This window comes from Streptopelia decaocto (assembly GCF_964273445.1).
Source record: "Streptopelia decaocto genome assembly, chromosome: 24".
Lineage (NCBI taxonomy): Eukaryota > Metazoa > Chordata > Aves > Columbiformes > Columbidae > Streptopelia > Streptopelia decaocto.
Window position 1 is genome coordinate 63,826 of NC_138679.1, and position 21,175 is coordinate 85,000.

Sequence of the window (21,175 nt, forward strand, 5' to 3'; positions counted from 1 at the left end):
GGGGCAAAAATTACTGATAGAGAACAATTGTAGTTGCTCCTCTCACTCTCCAGGAGATCAGACTCCGCTTCTTCAAGCACATGCAAACATCATGCAAAAAAAGCCAGGCTTCGAGCACGGCACAGAGGGTGATGCAGCCTGGAGAACAACGAAAAAAAAGGTCCTTCCTCTTGTAAAAAATGCAGCTGTGATTCGTGCTGTTTAATGTTTACAGATATAACCAAATGAGGCACGGGCTCTGAACCTGGAAAAAGGTGGTTAAGTTCTATGTAAAAAGTTATGAAACTTACTTATGAAGTTATATTGACAGAGGGAACTAACATTTTAAGGGTTAACTAAACATATAATGGGTGCCTGCTAAGGAACTAACACTTTAAGGCTTAGCCACACAATAAATGCTTAGTTTAGAGCTTTATGTTAAGAAGAACAGAACCCCATTGAATGCCAAGATAAGAAGTTTTACTGCACCTAGCTGTAAACTTGAGGAGACAAGATAACGAAGATTTACAGCAAAAGGGGGCGCCAGTCTGGTTTCAATCGACTTGGCAGCTTGGGTCCCAGTCAATTCAACATAATGAGCCAAAGGTAAAAAGTTCACTGTGATGAAGCTGAAGGAGCCTTCATCCAAAGACCCCCAAAGACCCCTCCTCAAATTCACCAAGTGGCACTGCACAGGCGCAACAGGGGAGGGTCTATGGAAATGGTTATCTGAGACTCATTTTAATCAGAAGCGGGGAAAGGTTATGAATATGTACAGGCGTTCCTGGGGTCATTATGAATATGTAACACCTTACTGTATTTAAGCACACTTCTTATTGTTTAAAGGTGTGCGTGTTGGGTGGAGTGAATCCCCCGTGCACCCAGCGCTGTTTTGCTTATGCTCTAATGAACACGTGTTTAAGGAATACAAGGAATTGGATTAAATGTTGTTTATCCATAGAAAAAGCGTAAGTTATTTATTTCACTCTTCCTTGTGTGTGGGAAGGCTGAAGGGAGTATTTCAGCACATCAGGAGCTGAATCACTGCATGTAGGTGGAGCCAGACAGACTGACAAGATCTCCAAGTTGAAAAGTAACCTAAGTCTGAGATCAATCAGCTCCCAAAGTAGCTGACAGAGGGAACAACTTACTGAGATGGCTCAAGGGGATGAGGTTCAGTGTCAGCATGACAGGCAAAAACTGACCAACTGCTAAATAACTCAAAATACGAACAACTGGGATCCTCTTGGCACCAACACACCGAGAGGCTTTTTACTGTTACCTCTTTATATCACCAGCACCACATTATACGTAAAAAAAAAAAAAAAAAGGCACTTTGGGGGAAACCACTAGCAAACATCTTTTTCACTCATTCAATTATTCAATTAATGAAGAATCTAGCTTCAGGTAACGACTTCTGAGAAGTTGTGGAGCAGCCACTTGATGCAAAACTAAGAATTAATTGCAGATCAAACAAAAGCATGAAAAATATCAAAGATGGAGCACTAAGCTTTCAAGTTCTGCAGCCCTTCAGATCACTAAACCCCATAAAATGTGCTTAATGGGCTAATTCAGGACACAGAACTGGACCCAAATTACAAACAAAACCAAGTAATAACTTTTTGGTGTTCATCTCCTTCTGAAAGCTCAACATTGTGGGTCTATGTATCAGAATGCACATGCAAATGACATCAGATTCCTACAGCTGAGCAGTTCCCGGTTCTTGCCACTAGAAACAAACCAGTTGAGAGGTTGCTCACTGCCCCACTGTTCCAGCTCTGCGTGATCTCAGTTCCAGCAGGACAGGGAACTGCTGGAGAGAGTCCAGCGCAGCCACCAAGATGCTGCAGGGAGTGGAGCATCTCCCGTGTGAGGAAAGGCTGAGGGAGCTGGGGCTCTGGAGCTGGACAAGAGGAGACTGAGGGGGGACTCATTCATGTTTACAGATGTATAAAGGGGGAGTGTCAGGAGGATGGAGCCAGGCTCTTCTGGGTGACAACCAGTGACAGGACAAGGGGCAGTGGGTTCAAACTGGAACACAAGAGGTTCCACTTAAATTTGAGGAGAAACTTGTTCCCGGTGAGGGTGGCAGAGCCTGGCCCAGGCTGCCCAGGGGGTTGTGGAGTCTCCTTCTCTGCAGACATTCCAACCCCTGGACACCTTCCTGTGTCACCTCATCTGGGTGTTCCTGCTCCATGGGGGGATTGCACTGGATGAGCTTTCCAGGTCGCTTCCAACCCCTGACATTCTGGGATCCCAAACTATCACCACTTTTGACTTTGCAAGGAAAGAAAAATCCACTAAACAAGATATTTGTTTAATGAATTAAATAAATATTAATCTACTATTCTTGGTAAGTGTTATTTACGACTAGCAGTCAGTACTAGACCAGTACTCATCAATACTAAATTCAATTGCTAACCAGTAACTCTGACAATTTCAAGTACAATTTGTTGGGTCATTCTGAAGTCCAAAATGTGGGGGTTTTTTTCCCCCTCATTCTCATAAATGCTCTATCACTGTAAATGTCATTTGGCAAATGCTGTTCTGTGCTGTTCTCTCATAATACTCCAGCCAGTCGTGGGGCCGGGCTGAAGTGGAACGGTTTTCCCTCATTAGTTCAAGGACACAGAGTTGATCCTTGCTAATCCGAGTACAAGTCCACATTTTTAGCTCCAGGACATTATTTTCTGTGCTGCAGAATTAGCGCACCGCCTTCTCATGGCTGTGTGCACTCTTATTTAAAGCAGGGTGCTAAAATACACAGAACCGGGAACCTCGACCAACCACAAGACTCTATTAAGATGTGGTTCCAGGACACACAGAAATTTCTGTTCAGAGGGACAACAGCTGAGAAGATGCATTTTATATTTATTTATAAGTGGTATCACCCAAGGATTTGCATGGGCACCTGGATTCTTGGAGACTGTTCTTCTGGATGTAATCTTAAATAAATAGGATTGTTTGATTGGAGAATTAATCCTGAAAAACTTAATTTTTCTTCATTCAAAAAAACAAACACTCTCATGTCTTCTCCCCCTTTAAACATGTTCTCCTACCTTCTTTTTGAGGATCGAGAGCATCGGTCTAGACAGAATAGGCTCTCCTTAAAGCCAGGCAAAAAGGACAGGACTCAGAAGTGTTCAAAGACTAGTCACGCTTTCAGATGTCCTGCTTTAGCTGCCTCCTGCAAAGCAGCAAAGAGAGGGAGCAGAGTAAAAACAAAACAAAACAGAAGCCACTTGCAACATTTGACGTGAAGCCATCGGTTCTGCCGGGGAGCCTGGATAGAGCCACTGGGTAGGAATTTCGTCAGTAACTTGCTAAAATACATTCTCAAGTAAAGAAGTGTCTCAGTTGCCACAGAGGTAACGTTCAACAGCAAACAGGAGGGAAGAAAGGCAAAAGTATATTTCATAATTCCAAATTCTTCATAAAAGAAGAATTTGAAGTTGATAAGCAGGAGCCAAGACAAAGTTAGACAGGAATGAATAATTTTAAGGATAGAATATTAGAAGTAATATCCAATGACAAAAATAAGTCTGGGCAGAAAGCTCCAGGTGAACAGCTTGTCTGCTTTAAAGGATAAAATCTTAAACCAGAGAGACCGACCCACAGAGCTACACGGCACAGGGCAGGGTGACCCAGCAGCTCCACACGGCAGCATCCGTGGATTTAACATCTTTTACAAATGCGTGGACGCAGCCTTGAGCTGTGCAACCCGGCACCAGGCTACCAACGGGAACCACACCAGTCCACCCCCCACCTCCAACCCGTCCCCCCCAGAATTCGGCAGGCAGCCGTTTTCTGATAAAACAAGAAAAGCCTGACTGAGCATGACACAGCAGAAGAAACGGTGCTTTTGTGAGCATCCGTGGTGCTTAGCCAAAATTACACCAGCTACAGAAAAAGATGCAAAACCCCAGCTACACTGGATGAGATCCCACCCCTCAGAGAAGCTGCACTAGGACCATTAGAATACACTTATATATTGTCTCCAAAGAGGATTAAACTATCTCAAGATAACTATCTATCTACAGTTTGGTGCTATTGTTTTAGTAGAAAATAATCAAAATCATTTACCAGTGCAAGCAGGGCAAACCTATGGCTATTTCTGATTGTGTCTCCGTATTACATTTATAATATTTGAGGGCAACAAGAAGGTGTCATTAACATTGACACAAAGAATTATTAGTTTCAAAGTTATCCCCTCACTAGTACTCTTGAAGCAAATGCACTTTATCTCAGACAGAACAGGCAACGCCACCGTTAAAATATTTTCATGTAACAACTGCTGTATATTATAAACAGTGAGTTTTACCCCAATTCCACTCAATTACTTTTCTTAAATATGTTCTTTACTCATCATCTGCTCAACAAGATACCCCAAATATCACCTGCTGTGTCCATCCTGGGGGTATATTCAGTGACGGCAAAGCACTATAAACCCATCGGTCACATTCATGGCAATAGGCTGTGATAAGACAAACTAATCCAGTTATTATTGCAGCAACATGAGCAAGATATCAGGGTCATTTAAATGGAATATTTTATTTACTCACCTGTCTTGATAAGCAGGTAGAGTTATTGAAGTTTCTTTCGATGTGATAGGAGCCTTGGGCACCATTTTGATACTTTGAACAATCAACTTTTCCATATGAATGAAAACATTAATCAACTTTTTACAGGACTGAAGGAAATAAAGAGCTGGATGGGGACAGTAGGCTGGTGAAAACAAAAAAGCGGGCACACAAATTGGCAGTAATTTAAACCTGATATCAAATGCATCAAAATATCAGTATCTACATCTCAATTATCTAAGTTTTGGTGCTATTTATACTTACAATATATTCAAATTCAAGTAAAAGTAAATTAAAAAATCACTAGATACTATAAAAATTCAAGAGTGTCTCTGCTGAAATAACCGGTAGGAGCAGAGCGCACGAACTGCAGGTGGGGGCTCGACGCAGACTCGAGGAATCTCTGCTTTGTGAGAAACATTTAATTCAACACAAAGAATTACAAGAGGACAGGTTTACAGAATAACCGTAACAGACTGTTCAAAAAGGAAAATCATCGTCACTGGCTGCAGCACCAGGTGAGGTTCCCCAAAGCAAACCCTGGTAGAGCAGCACGAAGTACAACTCAGTCTTCTTGCAGTACTCTGAATGAGCAATACCAAAGAATTTTGCATTTTCAAATCTCTATAAAAAGAGATAAAATACAGTATATCAATCACTTTGGCATGGGATACTCTTCAAGGAGCTTAAACCTATTCCAATCCCTACACTGAACTACACCCAAAGGTGACAAGCTACTTCCTGGGCAGTTCCCTGCATGTCACCACTAATAATTCCTACCTGATAAAGGCTCTGGGAGCTACTTTCTTCCCCAAGTTTGGGGATACACAATATTTAATCCACCACTTTATACTGTATTCTCAGCCAAGACGTCCACGCACAAATTATGCAATGGATACCCTAAGACTAAAGTAACTTTTGCAAGCCAGTCGATGCATTCTCCAAGGTATAAACTCTCATCCCCCTATCCTCCCTCCCCGGATAAATCCATTTTTAGCCCCAAGTTACCCCAATATGCTCACAGACGTACTAGAAGAGACCAAGGAATCAATCAAGGTACCCACGGTGAAGCCAAATACTTATAAAAACACATTAAGGCAGGTTTCGCATCATTTCATTTTTGGACACAAAATGCTGGTCACTTCACTGCACATGCAAATAAGAAAGATTTCACACTTAATAAAAAGCTTTAAATTCATTCTTTTAGATATCAATTATAGAAAAATCAACCTTTTTTCCTTTCTTCTTTTAAAAGAGGTCAGAACATTACTGCAGACGAAAGCAGATGCATAGACACACCTAATGGAATGGATCCCCCTTCCCTCCACACGCACAGAAACAGAGGTCAGGGTTCTTGGCACCAGAAGAGAACAGTTTTTCCCCACTGTCAGTCAGAAATGACTCATCCTTCCATTCTGAGTTGAGAAGGTCCTTCTGAGCAGACTTAAACCAAAGCAAAATATACCACAGAGCAGGAATATTTATCTTCGAAACCCTATTCGGATCAAAACCGCGCACCGCAGTGCGTTCGTGTGGTGCTGGAACTAACTAAAAAAAAATTATTGCCATTGATGTAAGATCAATTCCTCAAGTTAACTTCCTCTACTAATCAAAACCTCAGGTGGAAGAGGCACCGGCAGTTCACCTCTGAGATGACGCTTCCAAGACCAATGTGGTCTTGCAAGGAAAAGGAAATTTGGTGACCCAAATTGACATGGGGAATGACAATCCACAACATAAAATGACCTCCCTACAGCCCGGTACAAACAAGGAGCCTACAGCAGAGTAGCCAAGGAGTGAAACAATTCTCGCATTGAAGATAAAATTGTTTCAATGGGTCACTGTTAAAGGTACTTCAATAGAAAAAGCTTAAAAAAAAAAAAAATGTATCACCCATCACTGACCCACAGTTAAAAAAAAACAAAGGACAGGAAATTTGGTTACTAGGATTTTCCCTCCCACCATTTTATACTCCTTTATTCCCTTCCACTTTTGCATTCCCGATTACCCTACCCCTTTAGAAAAAGGAGGGGGAGTAGAGTTTAGTCAAGTTCCATCCTCAAAACTACCCGGCAATGAATTAACCATCAGCTTCTCGATGTTTCCTGAAGCGCACGTCAAAATGCTCGTAGGTTCAATTGGACTGTTGGTGCAATACACTTAGCAGACACTCTTGGCTTTGTAAATCATTGTGCTGACCCTGCTGATAGCGTTTATTCTGGGAATTCTTAGATGGAACTCCCTATAAAAGAAAAAAAAACAGTCTTGTAAGTCAAGAAGAACTTTTTATTAATATATCTTTATAGCTAGTGAGCCCTTAAAAGAATAAAGCACCATTGCCATAAAATATCTATTTCTTTATCTCCCGTTTTTCACTTTCAGCAGATGGCTTGTCCTGGTTCTTTGCTGTTGCCAGATCTTTGTCCAAATAAAGCTCCTGCTAGTGATGTGGTAAGGCAGCTCAGATATAGTATCTCCCAAAAGCCAAACAGACCTCGTGTTATAAACCTTCCAGCTTGGAGGATTGCTGAACATAAATCACCCTTCTACCTGAAATACGGCTGCCGCTCCCTCCAAAGGGGCTTTTCTTCTGTTATTCCTCCGAAAACTTCCTATTTTTTCCCTTCCACATTCTTGGTTCTTGCCTCCCAGGCTCTGGACTCTACATAACAAAGCATTCGGGGTATTGGCCACCCTGTTTCTGTGACAGAACACTAATTGCTTTTCTTAGGCTAAAACTTAAAATGATCAAAAATTAAATCAGCATGAGCTCCACCGATGATACATATGGTGCTCATGGTTAGGGTTACATCAAAGGAACCAGCAAGGAAAAAACTCTGCTTCATAGCACAGTGCACTGTCCCCAAATGCAACATTTAACAGTTGGACTCCATGATCTTAAAGGTCTTTTTCAACCAAAATAATTCTATGATTTTATTTAAGAGAATTCCCATTGGTGCCTCTTGACTTGGCCTTAGATATCTGCTTTTTTCTGCATTACTACACAGTAAAAATTCATTATTAAGAGCTATTTTTGGTTTACAAGGCAATTAAAAAAAATTCTACTTGCGCCTTTGAAGAACAGGTCCAGTGCACAAGTGAAAGTCAGAGATATTCTCGAAAACAAGCCCTTTGCGATGTTTCTAAGGGATGTACAACGTAAAGGCACATTTCTGTGAATCCTGCAGTTACTACTATCTTCAACTTTTCAGATGTTTCCAGATGTTGAATACATACACTTTTCTGTTATTTTCAGTTTATAAATTCCCACCACACAGAAAGTTTTTTAACAGCTTCCCTCTTTTGATGGTTAGGTTGCCTTTTTCTAACTTTCTAAAAATATTATCTTAAAAAATTCCACAAATGTGCCCTCTAACACACCCTGCAAGAAAACACGAACTAAAAACGTGAAAGTGGGAGAAAAACACAGGCAGGGGGAGAAACTGAGTCCATGAGATGGCAGCTGCCCTGTCTGCTCAGGGTGTCCTCTTGCTTGTAATAAGAACAGGTAAATAGGGGGAAAAATGACATTACAAGATAATTTTTTAAGAATTGATGCTCAAGACAGAATCCTTCAAGCACTTACATACATTCTGGTTACACATTTAGCCCACATGACACAGATATAAGGCCCGTGACAACACAAGGACTCACCAGACACCACACACATCAAAGTATTTGATTTTTTTCCCGCAAGCATGGCTACTCCACAATTTAAAGTGCGTACTAAAAAGCAAAGGTTTGTCAATATAGACTAAGATTCCTTCTGAAATTATTTCTGCCTTCAGTGAAGTCCAGTTTAAGGTGAGCAGAGATGTTGTCACGTTACCTGGACTATAAGTTCTCCATCTCCTGGTCAGGGTCCTGCTCCTCCTCCTCCTCTTCCTCTTCTCCTTCTTCCTCGCCTCCTTCTTTCTCTGAAGGAGCTTCCCCATCTCGCGCTATTTCCTCCACATGGGCGAGCATGTCAGCCATCAGAGCTTCCTCCAGTCTCTTCCTCACCTGCTGCACCAGCTCCTCCTGCTTCCTGCCCCAAATCAACCAACACCGACATCAATCCTCAATCCCTCTTTCAAGGGCAAAGAATCTTATTATAAATAAGGGATCTGGACTGGCTGGATCAATGGGCTGAGGCCAGCTGTCTGAGGTTCAACAAGGCCAAGTGCTGGGTCCTGCAACTGGGTCACAACAATCCCCTGAACGCTTCAGGCTCGGGGAAGAGCGGCCGGAAAAGGACCTGGGTGTGTTGGTGACAGTGGCTGAACATGAGCCAGCGTGCGCCCAGGTGGCCAAAAAGGCCAACAGCATCCTGGCTTGTACCAGGAATAGTCTGGCCAGCAGAACTAGAGAAGTCATTGTGCCACTGTACTCGGCACTGGTGAGACCGCACCTTGAATCCTGCGTTCAGTTTTGAGCCCCTCGCCATAAGAAGGACATTGAAATACTTAAGAGACTGCAGAGGAGGCGATGAAGCTGGTGAGGAGCCTGGAGCATAAGCGTGATGGGAGCGGCTGAGGGAACCTTGGGGGTTCAGCCTGGAGAACAGGAGGCTGAAGGGAGACCTTCTCGCTCTCTGCAACAGCCTGAAAGGAGCTTGGAGCATGGAGAGTGTTGGTCTCTTCTCCCAAGTAGCAAGTGATAGGACAAGAGGAAATGGCCTCAGGTTGTGCCAGGGCAGGTTTAGACTGGATATTAGGAAAAAATTCTTCCTGGAAAGGCCTGTCGGGCATTGGAACAGGCTGCCCAGGGCAGTGGTGGAGTCACCACCCCTGGAGGGGTTTAAAAGGTGTTTATACAACATTCTTAGGGACATGGTTTAGTGCCAGAGTTGGTCTAGGTTATGGTTGGACGCGATGATCCTGAGGGTCTCTTCCAACTGAAATGATTCTGTGATTCTAATCCTTGTACGTGAGGCTGGGCAGACAAGCACGGCTTTGAAAGAGCCCTCCTGCAAGAACTGAACCTGAGCCACCAGTGTCCCTGGCAGTCAAGAGGGCCAACCATGTCCTGGGTGCATCCAGCACAGCACTGCCAGCCAGGCAGGGAGGGGATTGTCCCGCTCTGCTCCGCACTATTGCAGCCTCACCTCGAGCACTGTGTGCAGTTCTGGGCGCCACAGGTTAAAAAAGACATTAAGCTGCTAGAGAGTGTCCAGAAGAGGCTATGAAGTTGGTGAAGGTTTGGAGGGGAAGCCATATGAGGAGTGGCTGAAGTCCCTGGGTTTGTTCAGCCTGGAGAAGAGGAGACTGAAGGCAGAGCTCATGGGCTGCAGTTTCCTCAGCAGGGGAGCAGGAAGGGCAGGACTGAGCTCTTTTCTCTGTGACAGTGACAGAACCCAGGGAACAGCAGAAGATGTGCTGGGGAGGGTCAGTTGGACGTGAGGAAAAGGTTCTTCCCCAGAGGTGCTGGACACTGAACAGGCTCCCCAGGGAGGTGTCACGGCCCCAACCTGACAGTGTCAAGAAGAGACTGGACAGCGTCCTCAGACACACGGTGTGACCTGTGGGGTGTCCTGTGCAGGGACAGGAGTTGGACTCGATGATCCCTGTGGGTCCCTCCCAACTCAGGACATTCTATGGTTCTAACTGCATGGTAAAAAATCCTACCTGGTATTATATTAGAAATGAACGTGAAAGAAACACTTTAAAAAGCTGTCCAATGTTTTCTATTACAAGTCTTTAGCACTGATTGTACCATTTTTAATTCTGGCAGCTGACTCAAGACCTTATCTTTTTTTCTTTTTTATTTCCAGTACTAATATTAATTTAAACAAGAAAAAACTACCCTGCTCACATTTCCAAAAATGAGACTGGAGAAAATTAAGTTTCTGACCATTTCAATCTTTTTCGCTCATTCTCCTTGTGAGTCACAACCTTAAATTTTACAGCTCCTTTTCAGTCAAGTCACAGTAAAGAAGCAATAAACAATCCAGCTCTCGGTACTCCTATTTCATCTCAGCCACAGGAAATCATAAGGTTATAAACAGACCATTTTTCCTGGTCATTCATGTATAAATCAAGTATAAAAAAAGTCATCCTGTAACTCAAAAAGATTTATCAAACAGTCAATGCAATTCCTACCTGCTTTCAGGTTAGCATCCTTGGTATATTAAGTTTTCTATGAAGTGCTTAAAGCTGAATTTCTCCAGTCTTCACTTAGCAATATAACTAATTACAGAAAGGAAGGTACATCTAAATAAATTGCATCCTTGTTCACTGCCTCAGCAGCAGTTAAATGCTTGTATTTGGTCCTGTGTTGAGACAGAGTACGGTGAAGAGAATCGAATGGCACTGTTCAGGATTTCTTCAATCCCTTCGTTACTTACAGGTGCCTTAATCAAGGTTACTCAAATTCAGACATTTTTTTCAATAAAAGGAGAGGTACTCTGACATGAAAAACAAATACAAACCTAAAACCTCAGAGTAACTGAGCATGGGCAAAATAAAAACTAATGGGCTTTAAGTACACGCTTGTACGAGAGCAGCTTCATCTAACAATTCTTTTCTACTCTACCGATAAAGAAGCACTCAAATAAATTCAACAAGCCATAGCGCTCCACCAGACATCTAAACTTGCTATTGAAAAAAAAAAAAAAAAAGGCATGGGTTGAAACTTTTTTAGCACAAGAAACCTTGTTGCAAGACAGTAAGTGATATTTCCAGCAAATACCTAATATCTTCATCTGTCACCATGAACGCTTTGCAAAGTGGCTGGGAGGTGTTGAGCCAAACGCCTGGATTTTTCTCCACGGCCGCAGAGAGTTGGCCAGTGATGGGCATAGTGCTGGTGTGCAGAGCACTGGCGATAGCAGACAGAAGGGTTTCATCAGTGCAACCGGGTCCAACTCCTAAAAGTGAGAGGAAAAACAATACTTGACATTGCAGCAGACACAGAACAGCAAATCAAGACAACAAGCGTTATTTAAATTTTAATGGCAAGGCATGTACTGTTATTTAGAGAGCTAACACAACAGAAACCTTTAGGACAGATTTATCACAGCACCTGTACTACCCCCTGCAAGGTTATCAAGGTTATTTAAACCTAGATGAATTCTTCCTTCTGTTACATTAAAAAAAAAAAAAAAAAAAAAAAGGGAATGGAAGCTGCTTGCATTCTGCTTCTGGAAAATGAACAAAAAGTCAAGAAGTTTTGTTCCAGCACCCCCTCAGCATGGAGGCTTCCATCCAAAGCAGGAACTCCACAGCACCAGGAGCACTGCAGAACAAGGAGGTCAAACACAATATCTTCCAGTCGCCACTGATCAGTATCAAAACGCCACCCCCAGGGTTAAGGGCAGACTCCAATTACCTTGTAAACCTTTTGGAAGGTCCATTGTTTTCACCAGCTCCTCTGCAATGTCAAAAGCATTCAGTCCACTTAATTTCTTCTCCCAGAAGAGCTAACAGCAAAGAAAGCGTTTATTGGCGCAAAACGGAGAAACAGAACTGACAGCTACACTAAGCACCTGCTTACTGTCAAAAAAAGAGAACGCTGCTGCAGACAATTTGATATTGGATTTACGGCAGAAGGGTCTGCGTGTCAGGGGACGACCCCCATTATCAATCAGTCCCGTGACAACTCTGTCCTGATTTGCTGCCCTGAAAAATACTTTTTCTTTTTTTCATCCAGGGACTGGTACTGAATTGGAACAGCAAAAGTGCCCTCCTCCAAAGTACACTCCTTTTCCTCTTGCTGTCTCAGATCTACCACAGAAGTTATGGAATACATGGATTTTCTCCAACCTCTTTCTAAGGTCAAGCGTTGTTTTATTTATGAATCACAAGAACAAACACATCTGGTCGTTCACCATGTTTTAAATCACAGATTCTCCTCAAGCTTAAGAACATGTAAACGTCTGGTTTGGTGTAAAGTCAGATACTACACCTAGATACACCTTCAACTCTCGATCTATAATGTACAAGGATGAGCAATGAATATAGATGGAATACCATTTGTCTTGAAAGAAAGCAATGTAAATTTATAACCTTATTCATACAGGTAGAGTTAACTACTAACGAGATACGCATCTGAAAAACAAGGCCTGTGCAGTCAGTACAATCCCTTGCTCTACATGTATGTGGTCTGTACAGGAACAGGGATTTCTCAAAACACAGAATTCTTATATGATTGGAACACAAGCCCTATGGGGAGAGGCTTAGGGAGCTGGGCTTGTTCAGTCTGGAGAAGAGGAGGCTTAGAGGTGAGCTCAGCACTCTCTAGAACTACCTGAAGGGCAGTTCTAGCCAGGTGGGGATTGGTCTCTTCTCCCAGGCATCAGCAATAGGACAAGGGGGCATGGGCTTCAACTCTGCCAGGGGAAACTGAGGATGGAGATGAGAAAGCAATTCTGTGCAGAGAGAGTGGTCAGGATTGGAATGGCTGCCCAGGGAGGTGCTGGACTCACCGGCCCTGGAGGTTTTGAAACTGAGATTGGACATGGCGCTTAGTGCCATGATCTAGTCAACGGACTGGAGTTGGACCAAGGGTTGGACTGGATGATCTCTGAGGTCTTTTCCAACACAGTCGATTCTGTGATTCTGTGTGATTTGACAGTGATTCTAATTACAATGCAAATGTCCCCTGAAGTGGTTACATGTGTCTAAATTTGTAGATCATAAAACACAGTACAAACAGCATATTAATTACAGATTGGAAAGGGGGTTCCCATTTTAAAAGCTGGGAGCACTGGAAGGTCTTGTTTCTGAAATACCAAGAGACTTCAAATCGGCATGGACCATTTGTTCAGCATCACAAATTTCAAGTGGTTTATTCTGGGACCCTCCCAGCAGCAAAGCCTGGAGTTTTCTTAATTTTGGAGAAGGTGCTAAGCTGCCATCCTTACCTGCCGGGGCTGGTCCACGGCTTTCTGTGGATCGCTCTTCACCTTGTTGCTGGGATGGTTCGTGATCTTTGTGACGGGTTGTTTGAAGATAGAAGCCGTCTGTCTGACAGGCAGCGCTGTGTTCAGATCAGGCTTCCCCTAAAGTTTTCAAACAAAAGGAGAGAAAAACAAAACAAAACAAAAATATTTTCAGTTTGCTAAAATGCTGCTCCAGCCATAAAGATGTACAGCAGGGAAACAGAGCGTTCGTGGACTTGAACACTCAGATGACCTCAAGCTGTACGAGTTAGACTGCTAAAAATGCAGAACTATGTTAAAATCTTGCCTTAAATCTATCCAAATTAAAATAAGTTTTCCACTCTTCCACATTTTACTTAACATCCTCTCACGCTAGTCTATACACACTGGTTTTATCCCAATTTTGACAGAATTTAGGAGTTAAGAACACTGAGTTTTCACTTTGACAAGCCACCTGTAGATCACTAAACTGGAAGATTTCGATACAATGTTTGTAATAATTAGAAATAATAACTAGAATCCAGAAACCATTCTCAACCATCCTGCTTAAATCCTGTCGTGGACACCAATAAACAAATCAATACAGCTGGAACCTTGATCGCCTTTTTTTATTTTCAGTTAACAAAACTCAGGTTTTAAATGGAGCTCATAAAAATCAAGTTTTTACTGCAAGACTGCATTTTCTGCTAGTGGGAACACAGGAAAACTGTTCCATGCTCCTGAGATACAGCAGGCAAGTCTCGAAACAGCCTCAGGACACACTTTGTTCTTGAGGATGCAGATATCACATCTGCTTAACGTATTTATTCATGAGATGTAGAAAAGATGTGTTCAGGACAAATATCATTCTGAATCATGTGTGCTAATCCATTTATAAGGCAGTGGTAACTACTCGTACATTTATTGAAAGGTTTGGGCCGAATTTTTAGCCTGTGAGATGCACGTTAGCTGCTGGTCTCTGCAGCGAGGAACGTTTTCAAATCTCACAACAGCACCTAGTGCTGTAAGTAAATGTTCCGATTGCTCTGATGATGATGATTCCTTAATGGCTGACATAGTTAGAAAATAAGCATGATGCTGTTTCCCAGATTTAACATTTAGGTGCACAGACATAAGCTTTTGGATTCTGAAAAAGCTTTTAACACCTGAAGAAGGTAATTTAGGAATGGCTTGAGCCAATTTCTGCAGACAGGCTATATGCCAATGTCACTGTAATCCTGACTAAACCTTAACAACTGAAATCACCAGGCACCAAACACAGACCCTTTCGTTTTGTTCTAAAATCAGGCCTTACCATCCTCCTGTCTCTTCAGCTTTTTGCCCAAAATGTATCCCCCTCCTTAGACCAATTCCAAAGCCAAGATACCGGCACAGCCAAGGTCCCTGCTGTCCCCTTCCCACTCCCCAAAACCAAATGTCAGAGCAGAGCTGCTGCCCAATCACCCGACCAGCTGGAGGTGTGCGGCTCCAGCGGAGATCAAGAAGACAATCTCAGTCCCCAGGGAATGGAAGAAAGAAAGATGCCAGCCCTCTCTCCACAATATTTCACAGTTATCACAATATTCTTCCATGGCATCGCTACCCTGGAGGAGTCAGGGAATTGCAGTATTTGTCCAGCACCCCATAACAGAGATGTTCTTATTTCATATAACCCTGAGTTTCAAGGATTAATTACAAAATGCTTAATTTTCACAGTAGGACATCATTCTGAAAGGCAGCCCGGCCACTCCGCCAGCGAATGGAAAAGTAAAAACTGCTCATGCCTCTTGGTCTTACTTTGGCTTGGTTGGAACAGTCATAGCGCATCCTCTGCCTGTTCTTGTTCATTTTATTCATCAACATCTTCCCTGTGCGGAAGTCAAAAGTGCCGAGGTCCATCGAGCTCCCCAGGTAGCGTGCCAGCTGGGGCTTGCTTCGGAACTTCTTACCACTTGGGCTGAAAAAAATACAGAAAAGAAACAAGGAGGGAAATTAAAACCCCCTGGACTTCAATACCAGCTGTAAGGCAGGAGAGGCAAGTTTTATTTCCTCCTTAAAAAGCATGTGCTGAACTCCCAAGAATGAAGCTTACATTAAACTCTCAAAGGATATTATGGCTTTTGTATCAACTCCTTCTCATGATTACTGTGGAAGAGACAAGTGCAGACCATGTTAAAATGCTTTTACATGTAAAGAGGAAGATTCAGACCAGGTATAAATGAACATAGCATAATTAACACAATAACTGACAGGGGAGATATCAGCACAGATGTACTGATCACTCAGCTGTCTCAAATAATAAATGTCCATTTTCAAGCACAATTTCTTCTCTCAGGAGTGTTATGTTTGCCTAGCACCACAAACGTCTCCTCCAACTCCCTTTCCCCCTCCTTGAATAGCACCTTCAGGTTTGGTTAAATCTTTGGTAGAATTCTGAACACTCAACTTCAGGATTACACAGTAGCAAGGAGCAAGAGCAGAAATTAAGTGTTGACAAGCCGCAAAGCAAAGAATTACAAAGCTTAAGTGATACAAAGATAAAGGTCAAAACCTTGGAAAACTTTCAATTAATAGGAAACAGAAGAGATTCTTTTTTTAAACACCTGGTTTCTCCTGAGAGCCTACAGCCTGGCAAGCAGGCACAAATTACTCCAACTCCTCGTTGTTGTGTTTATCCTCTTTTTTAATATAACCTTTTCCACTACTACAAAAAGCAGTGCTAGGTTAAGCTCTCTTATTTTTTATGCGTAAAGCAAAAATCCGTCAATGTGTTATGACTACAGCGTAGAACTGAACAGACCATAAGCACAAAGGATTCTTCACGTTCTTACTTAGCATAATAACAATGCCTCTTTATTCCCTTAATTTCTCTCACTTCTGTTTTTCTGCATCTTGCAGTTTGCATATTCAATCTTAGCACCCATCTGGTAGCAGGTCTGTTCATGTATATCATACTAAACACAAGTTAACTGGGTTAAAGACCAAAAATGCCAATTACCACCCTGCTCCTAATTATCCATTTTCTTATTTTAAAGAGCAGTTAGTGATAGAATATTTTTTTTTCTGCCAGATTGCATGATGTGGGGTGATTTCCCCTCCGCTCTCAATGTACCATGGGATCTCGTTTAGAAAACGTCAGGTCACATCCCAGCAAGATCTAGCGAACATCGTACACAACGGTGGCACCTGCAAGTTCAACAACTCAACTCAAAGCAACTTCACAATGTCCAAACGCTGAACTTGAGATGTATAGAAGCGGTACCTAGATATCACCCTGAGTAGATACTAACAGCCTCAACAGGGTCTTATCAAAGATTAAAAAACAGAAAAAAAGCCTCTTTACAACACATTATCTGCTTCCCTGAAGCTTTTAATAGGGAAAAGGTCTGAAAAAAAACAATGTGAGAATAGAACTTCTAGTATGGGACAGTGGCAAACCAATTAGTCCGAGTCAAGCTGAGCATGCAAAAAAAATAGATTAAAACAAAAAACAGAAAGAAATGAAGTATTAAAAGCTTGTATCTGCTCCCCACTACTGCTCAGGCATGAAAGCATCCATGCAAATGCAGAGTTAACCACCTGGGGAAAATAATCCGTCTTTAGAGGGCAGAAAGAAGGGGAACACTTTATCACTGGTTATTCCTCAGCTGGACCATTTCACTACAGAACTGCACGGGCAAGAAGGTGACAGAGAGAGCAGGAATAAGCAGAGAGGAACAGAGACTGGGTCCAGACTCAAATTTGAAGCCAATTTTTAAAATATAAAGGGATTTTTATGCCTCAATCTATAAAGAGGAATAACCAGCTCCAGCAGCTTTTCGGCCAGAGCCACCTCTGCCGTGAGCAAAGCCAAGAAGAGAAAATCCGAATCCATTAAGAATACGACATTGCTCCGCAGCTCCAGTTTACAGTTTAGTGCCTTAGTAATTTTTGAAATAATACATTATAATGAATTGTGCACTTTGAAACACAGTGTAACTTCCAGAACAGAGCCAGATACGCTCGGAGACAGTATATTAAATGAACGTAACTCTTTGGCTTTTGTGTTTTGTACATGTTGTAGTAATTTTGCAATGGATCTGAAAAGCTGCTCAAAGTCCACATACATCTAAAAAAACCCACCTGAAATGACTCAGAGTCCTTTCTCTTCCTGGGGAAGCTTGGCGCAAAGGAAAAGCACTGAAATGTTCAGAAGAAAAACTTTTATTCTGATTATGTCTTGAAAACGGTAACAACCGTACCAAGCTTCTCTGGAGCAATGGCAGAATGGGGAACAAAGCTCAAACTCAAACTGACAGTGAACTTGCTCAGTAAATACAAACAGCTCTGGAGCTCCTGGGGTCCCTCTAGCAGGAGCATCCTTGGTATGATACAGCTGTTGAGGGCACCTATAGACACCTGAGAGGGTCAAAGTGGGGAGGGGGAAAAAAAAAAAAGGCAGCCAAAACCCACAAAATCTGAGCAAAATTTGGGATTGCTCGCTGCACATCACAAGGCACGGAAACATAACACCAGCAGTTATGAATTCTGAACGTCATTAAAACGCTTGTGTGCCCTTTAAATGTCACAAAATATGAAATTTCTCTCCCTCCACTTGGAGCAAAAGCATTGTTTTGTTTGCACTCCTGGTTTTGATGTACAAAGACTTCGAAACGACTCAGAAGAAAGACATCTTGATATGAAGCTGGAAAAAAAACCACCTCTTCTAAATAATCCTGCCATACGCTGCGCTCAGGTCCTGAATTCAAATCTTTCACACTTCACTGTGTTACAAACAAACAATGCAACTGCAAAGTTGCAACCGATTTGACACACTCGTCCATCAAAAGCTCCACAGTATTATGTGCCTGCACGGCACGAACAAAACGAGGAGCGAGGGCTGGGGTGATCCAAGCCCAGCCACCCTCGTTTGCTGTTCATGGACTTTTTGGCTGTGGATTGAGCCAAATTAGGCAACTGAAGGGCCGCGCGCTGCCAGGTGCCCGCTGCTCTCCATGTGCAGCTCAGCCTTTGTTTCCTGCCTTAGATTCTTAAGGAGAGACAGACTGCGAGCCCAGGCCCTCTCTCCTCCTCCTTCATTACACAAGTCTCCTCCCCTCCACTCTCCCCACTTAGCCTATGGAAGATCTGCACAACTTGGAAAGTGAGGGACAAAAGACAAAAAGAACCCCAAACAAACCCAGGCATCACCTGTGCCTTTTAAAGAAATGGAGACAGGAATCACCTGGGTGAAAACAGAGAGCAATGGTATATCCCTTACACCTCATTTCCTCGGTGGGAGGTGATGGGTATAATGAAAAAGGTTTTTCCTTCCCCATTTCAATCATGCTCCTTCCTGGCAGAGCTGGGGAGTCACAACATCCCCAGCTCTGCCCCAGGTAAAGGCTGATGCCAGGGGCCCCGTGGGTGCTGTACAACCCCCCAACACCACGTCCTAGGGAGGGACAGGCACCCTGGGACACCTCGCACCCTGTCACCGCCAGCATCCCACGTTATCCCTGGCTGCAGCACCTGCACCAGGTCCTGCCTCAGTGGTCCCAAACTCCAACAACTCCGTGACCCTGGGACGGGCTCGCACAAAGCACCAGCAGGAACAAGGTGACAAGGTGACAACTCCAGCTGCCATAACCCACATCTTCACACGCCCCTCCAGAAATGGGTGTCCTTGGCTCCGTACGGAGCGGCCTCGGGGGATCGAGCTGTCCCCTGCCACTGCAGCTGTCCCCAGAAATATTTCTGCGCATGTGGCCCCGCACCACTGCCAGCAGCAGCAGGCAAGGGCTGCCCCGAAGGGCAATGTGGCTGTCTTTGTTCAGTAAGTTGGGCTCTGACCACAAAAAAAACCAAAACCAAACAAACACGCCCCCCCCCCCCCCAAAAAAAAAAAACCAAAAAACAAACAGCCCCCCCCCCCCAAAAAAAAAACAAAAACCAAACAAACACCCCCAAAACCAACTTTGATACATATGATAAATACACCAAAACCTCTCAAATTTCCAGAGGCACCCCACTGCCAAACAAGAACCCGAGTGGCAGGAACAAGGACAAATATAATGAGCCATTTTTATAAGGCTCATCTCAAACATCATGAGAGTTTCCCTGGGGAAGCTGTAAGTAAAACAGAACAACTGAAAAATAGCAAAGTACAAGCTCAGTTAAAAAAAAAAAATAAATATAGACCAAAATATACTTGGGGGGGGTGTTAAAAATGTTCTCTTCAACTTCTTACATAGGTGCTGCATAGGTAAGAAATTCACAACAAAATAAGCTTCACCCAAGAGATCTGTTAAGTTTTCCAGAGCAGCAATGCCACCAACTCCTTGCAGCAGAGAGGAACAGCAATCCCAGACTTCTTAGACACTTGGTCATCGAACCTTCAGTAGAAAAATACTATGAGGAAAAACATCACAAAGCAGCACTGAATTCTCCTTCCCCTCAGTGAGAACACCGAGTTTGAAAGGAGCCTTTGTAGCTACAACTCTCTCAAAAAACAACCCACTGCTTTCACAAAATCCCGATACGCTTCTCAAAATCCTGCATCCTGTTCTCTCCGAAGCCAGCCCACAAGCCCCACATCAGCGAGACACCCTCTTGAGTTTCCCAACTGTTAAGCCACAGGCAGACGAGTAATAGAATCCGGTTAAAAAAATTCTGCACAATCATCCACCGGTAAATGCAACATTGTAGAACTGCTGCTAAAAATCTGGCCAGGGACTTAAACCTCAAAGAGGGTTTAATTTCCAGCCAGCAACCGGCTCGCACACGAGCTGAACACACTTGGCACAACTCATTTGCCTTGTCGCCCAAAGCAGAACTCGTCTTCAACAGAAACCTTCCTGCAGAAAAATGTGCTGCAAGCACTCGGGGCTACAGAAGGAAATCTCCAAATAGAAAGTACAACAGCCCTAAAAAAATTGGTTTGGAAAGCAGTAACTGCCACCCCGCTGCTGATTCCCTCAGCTCAGTATTAATTCTTAAGGCTGGTTGTTGCACAAGAGCGCTCGTTTCTGAGCCATGTGTGAAATTTCCCACAAACACACACTGCATCTGTACATTCGGGGCAGCCGGATTTAAAAAAATAATCATCCAGGTAAACAACATGCAGAAATAGTAGAGGGATTAATAAATTGCCTGACATGTATTTTCCACTCTGAGGTAATGCAAAATGCAACAGTAACCAAAAATCAGTGCAGCGGGGCCCTATTCTACCTTTGATCTCTGTCCAAATTGATATAAAAGAAAAATCCATTATAACTTGGGAATAAAAACATGCTACTTATCCTCTCTGCCCCTCTTTTTTAAGCTTAGCTCCAAGACCACAACTTTACAAATAAAATAAGTACATGGAAAACCAGGGATGTTTCAAGCTTTCAGCCGCTGATCATCTGTGCTCCTCCGGGATGAAGCCGTGGAGCCGGCACTTCCAGCTTTACGCTCTCGAGGATGTTTGCCGGTTCTGTCATTGCCCAGCACCGCACGCTTTTCTCCCAGCTGTAATCTGATTTTTTAAAAAAATGAAACCTAACACGTGCAGAAAGTTGATCGCATGCATTTTGCTGACTAGAGAAGGCTGGATAAGAACACCTGGGTAAGTTCTGCTACACTCTTGCAGCTCCCGAGTTTCATCTGTCAGCCCGTGGGTGCGCTGGGCGGCCTTGGGTGGGTGCGGGAAGGATCCACATGGCCCACACCTACAGCCATAAGACATGCAGCAATATTTATAGAAATCTGTCAGGCAGAGCGAGCGGCTCCCCAGCCATACGTGCAGGATAAGGCA

General features: G+C 43.3%; 1 protein-coding gene across 4 annotated transcripts in view; it reads right to left on the minus strand.

Moving 5' to 3' along the window:
- Positions 1–4,966: 4,966 nt before the first annotated feature.
- Positions 4,967–21,175, minus strand: part of MBD3 (methyl-CpG binding domain protein 3) — a 17,251-nt gene continuing 1,042 nt past the window's right edge. For 2 of the 4 annotated variants that reach the window (XM_082072324.1, XM_082072325.1), the window contains exons 2-8: positions 17,521–17,577; positions 15,196–15,355; positions 13,402–13,539; positions 11,868–11,958; positions 11,229–11,406; positions 8,389–8,586; positions 4,967–6,801 (exon numbers count right to left, since the gene is read on the minus strand). In XM_082072324.1, coding sequence (XP_081928450.1) covers positions 8,394–8,586; positions 11,229–11,406; positions 11,868–11,958; positions 13,402–13,539; positions 15,196–15,355; positions 17,521–17,577 — 817 coding nt within the window. In that variant the 3' untranslated portion in view covers positions 4,967–6,801; positions 8,389–8,393. The remainder of the gene's footprint in view (positions 6,802–8,388; positions 8,587–11,228; positions 11,407–11,867; positions 11,959–13,401; positions 13,540–15,195; positions 15,356–17,520; positions 17,578–21,175) is intronic. The other 2 variants (XM_082072326.1, XM_082072327.1) reach the window with 1 other exon arrangement.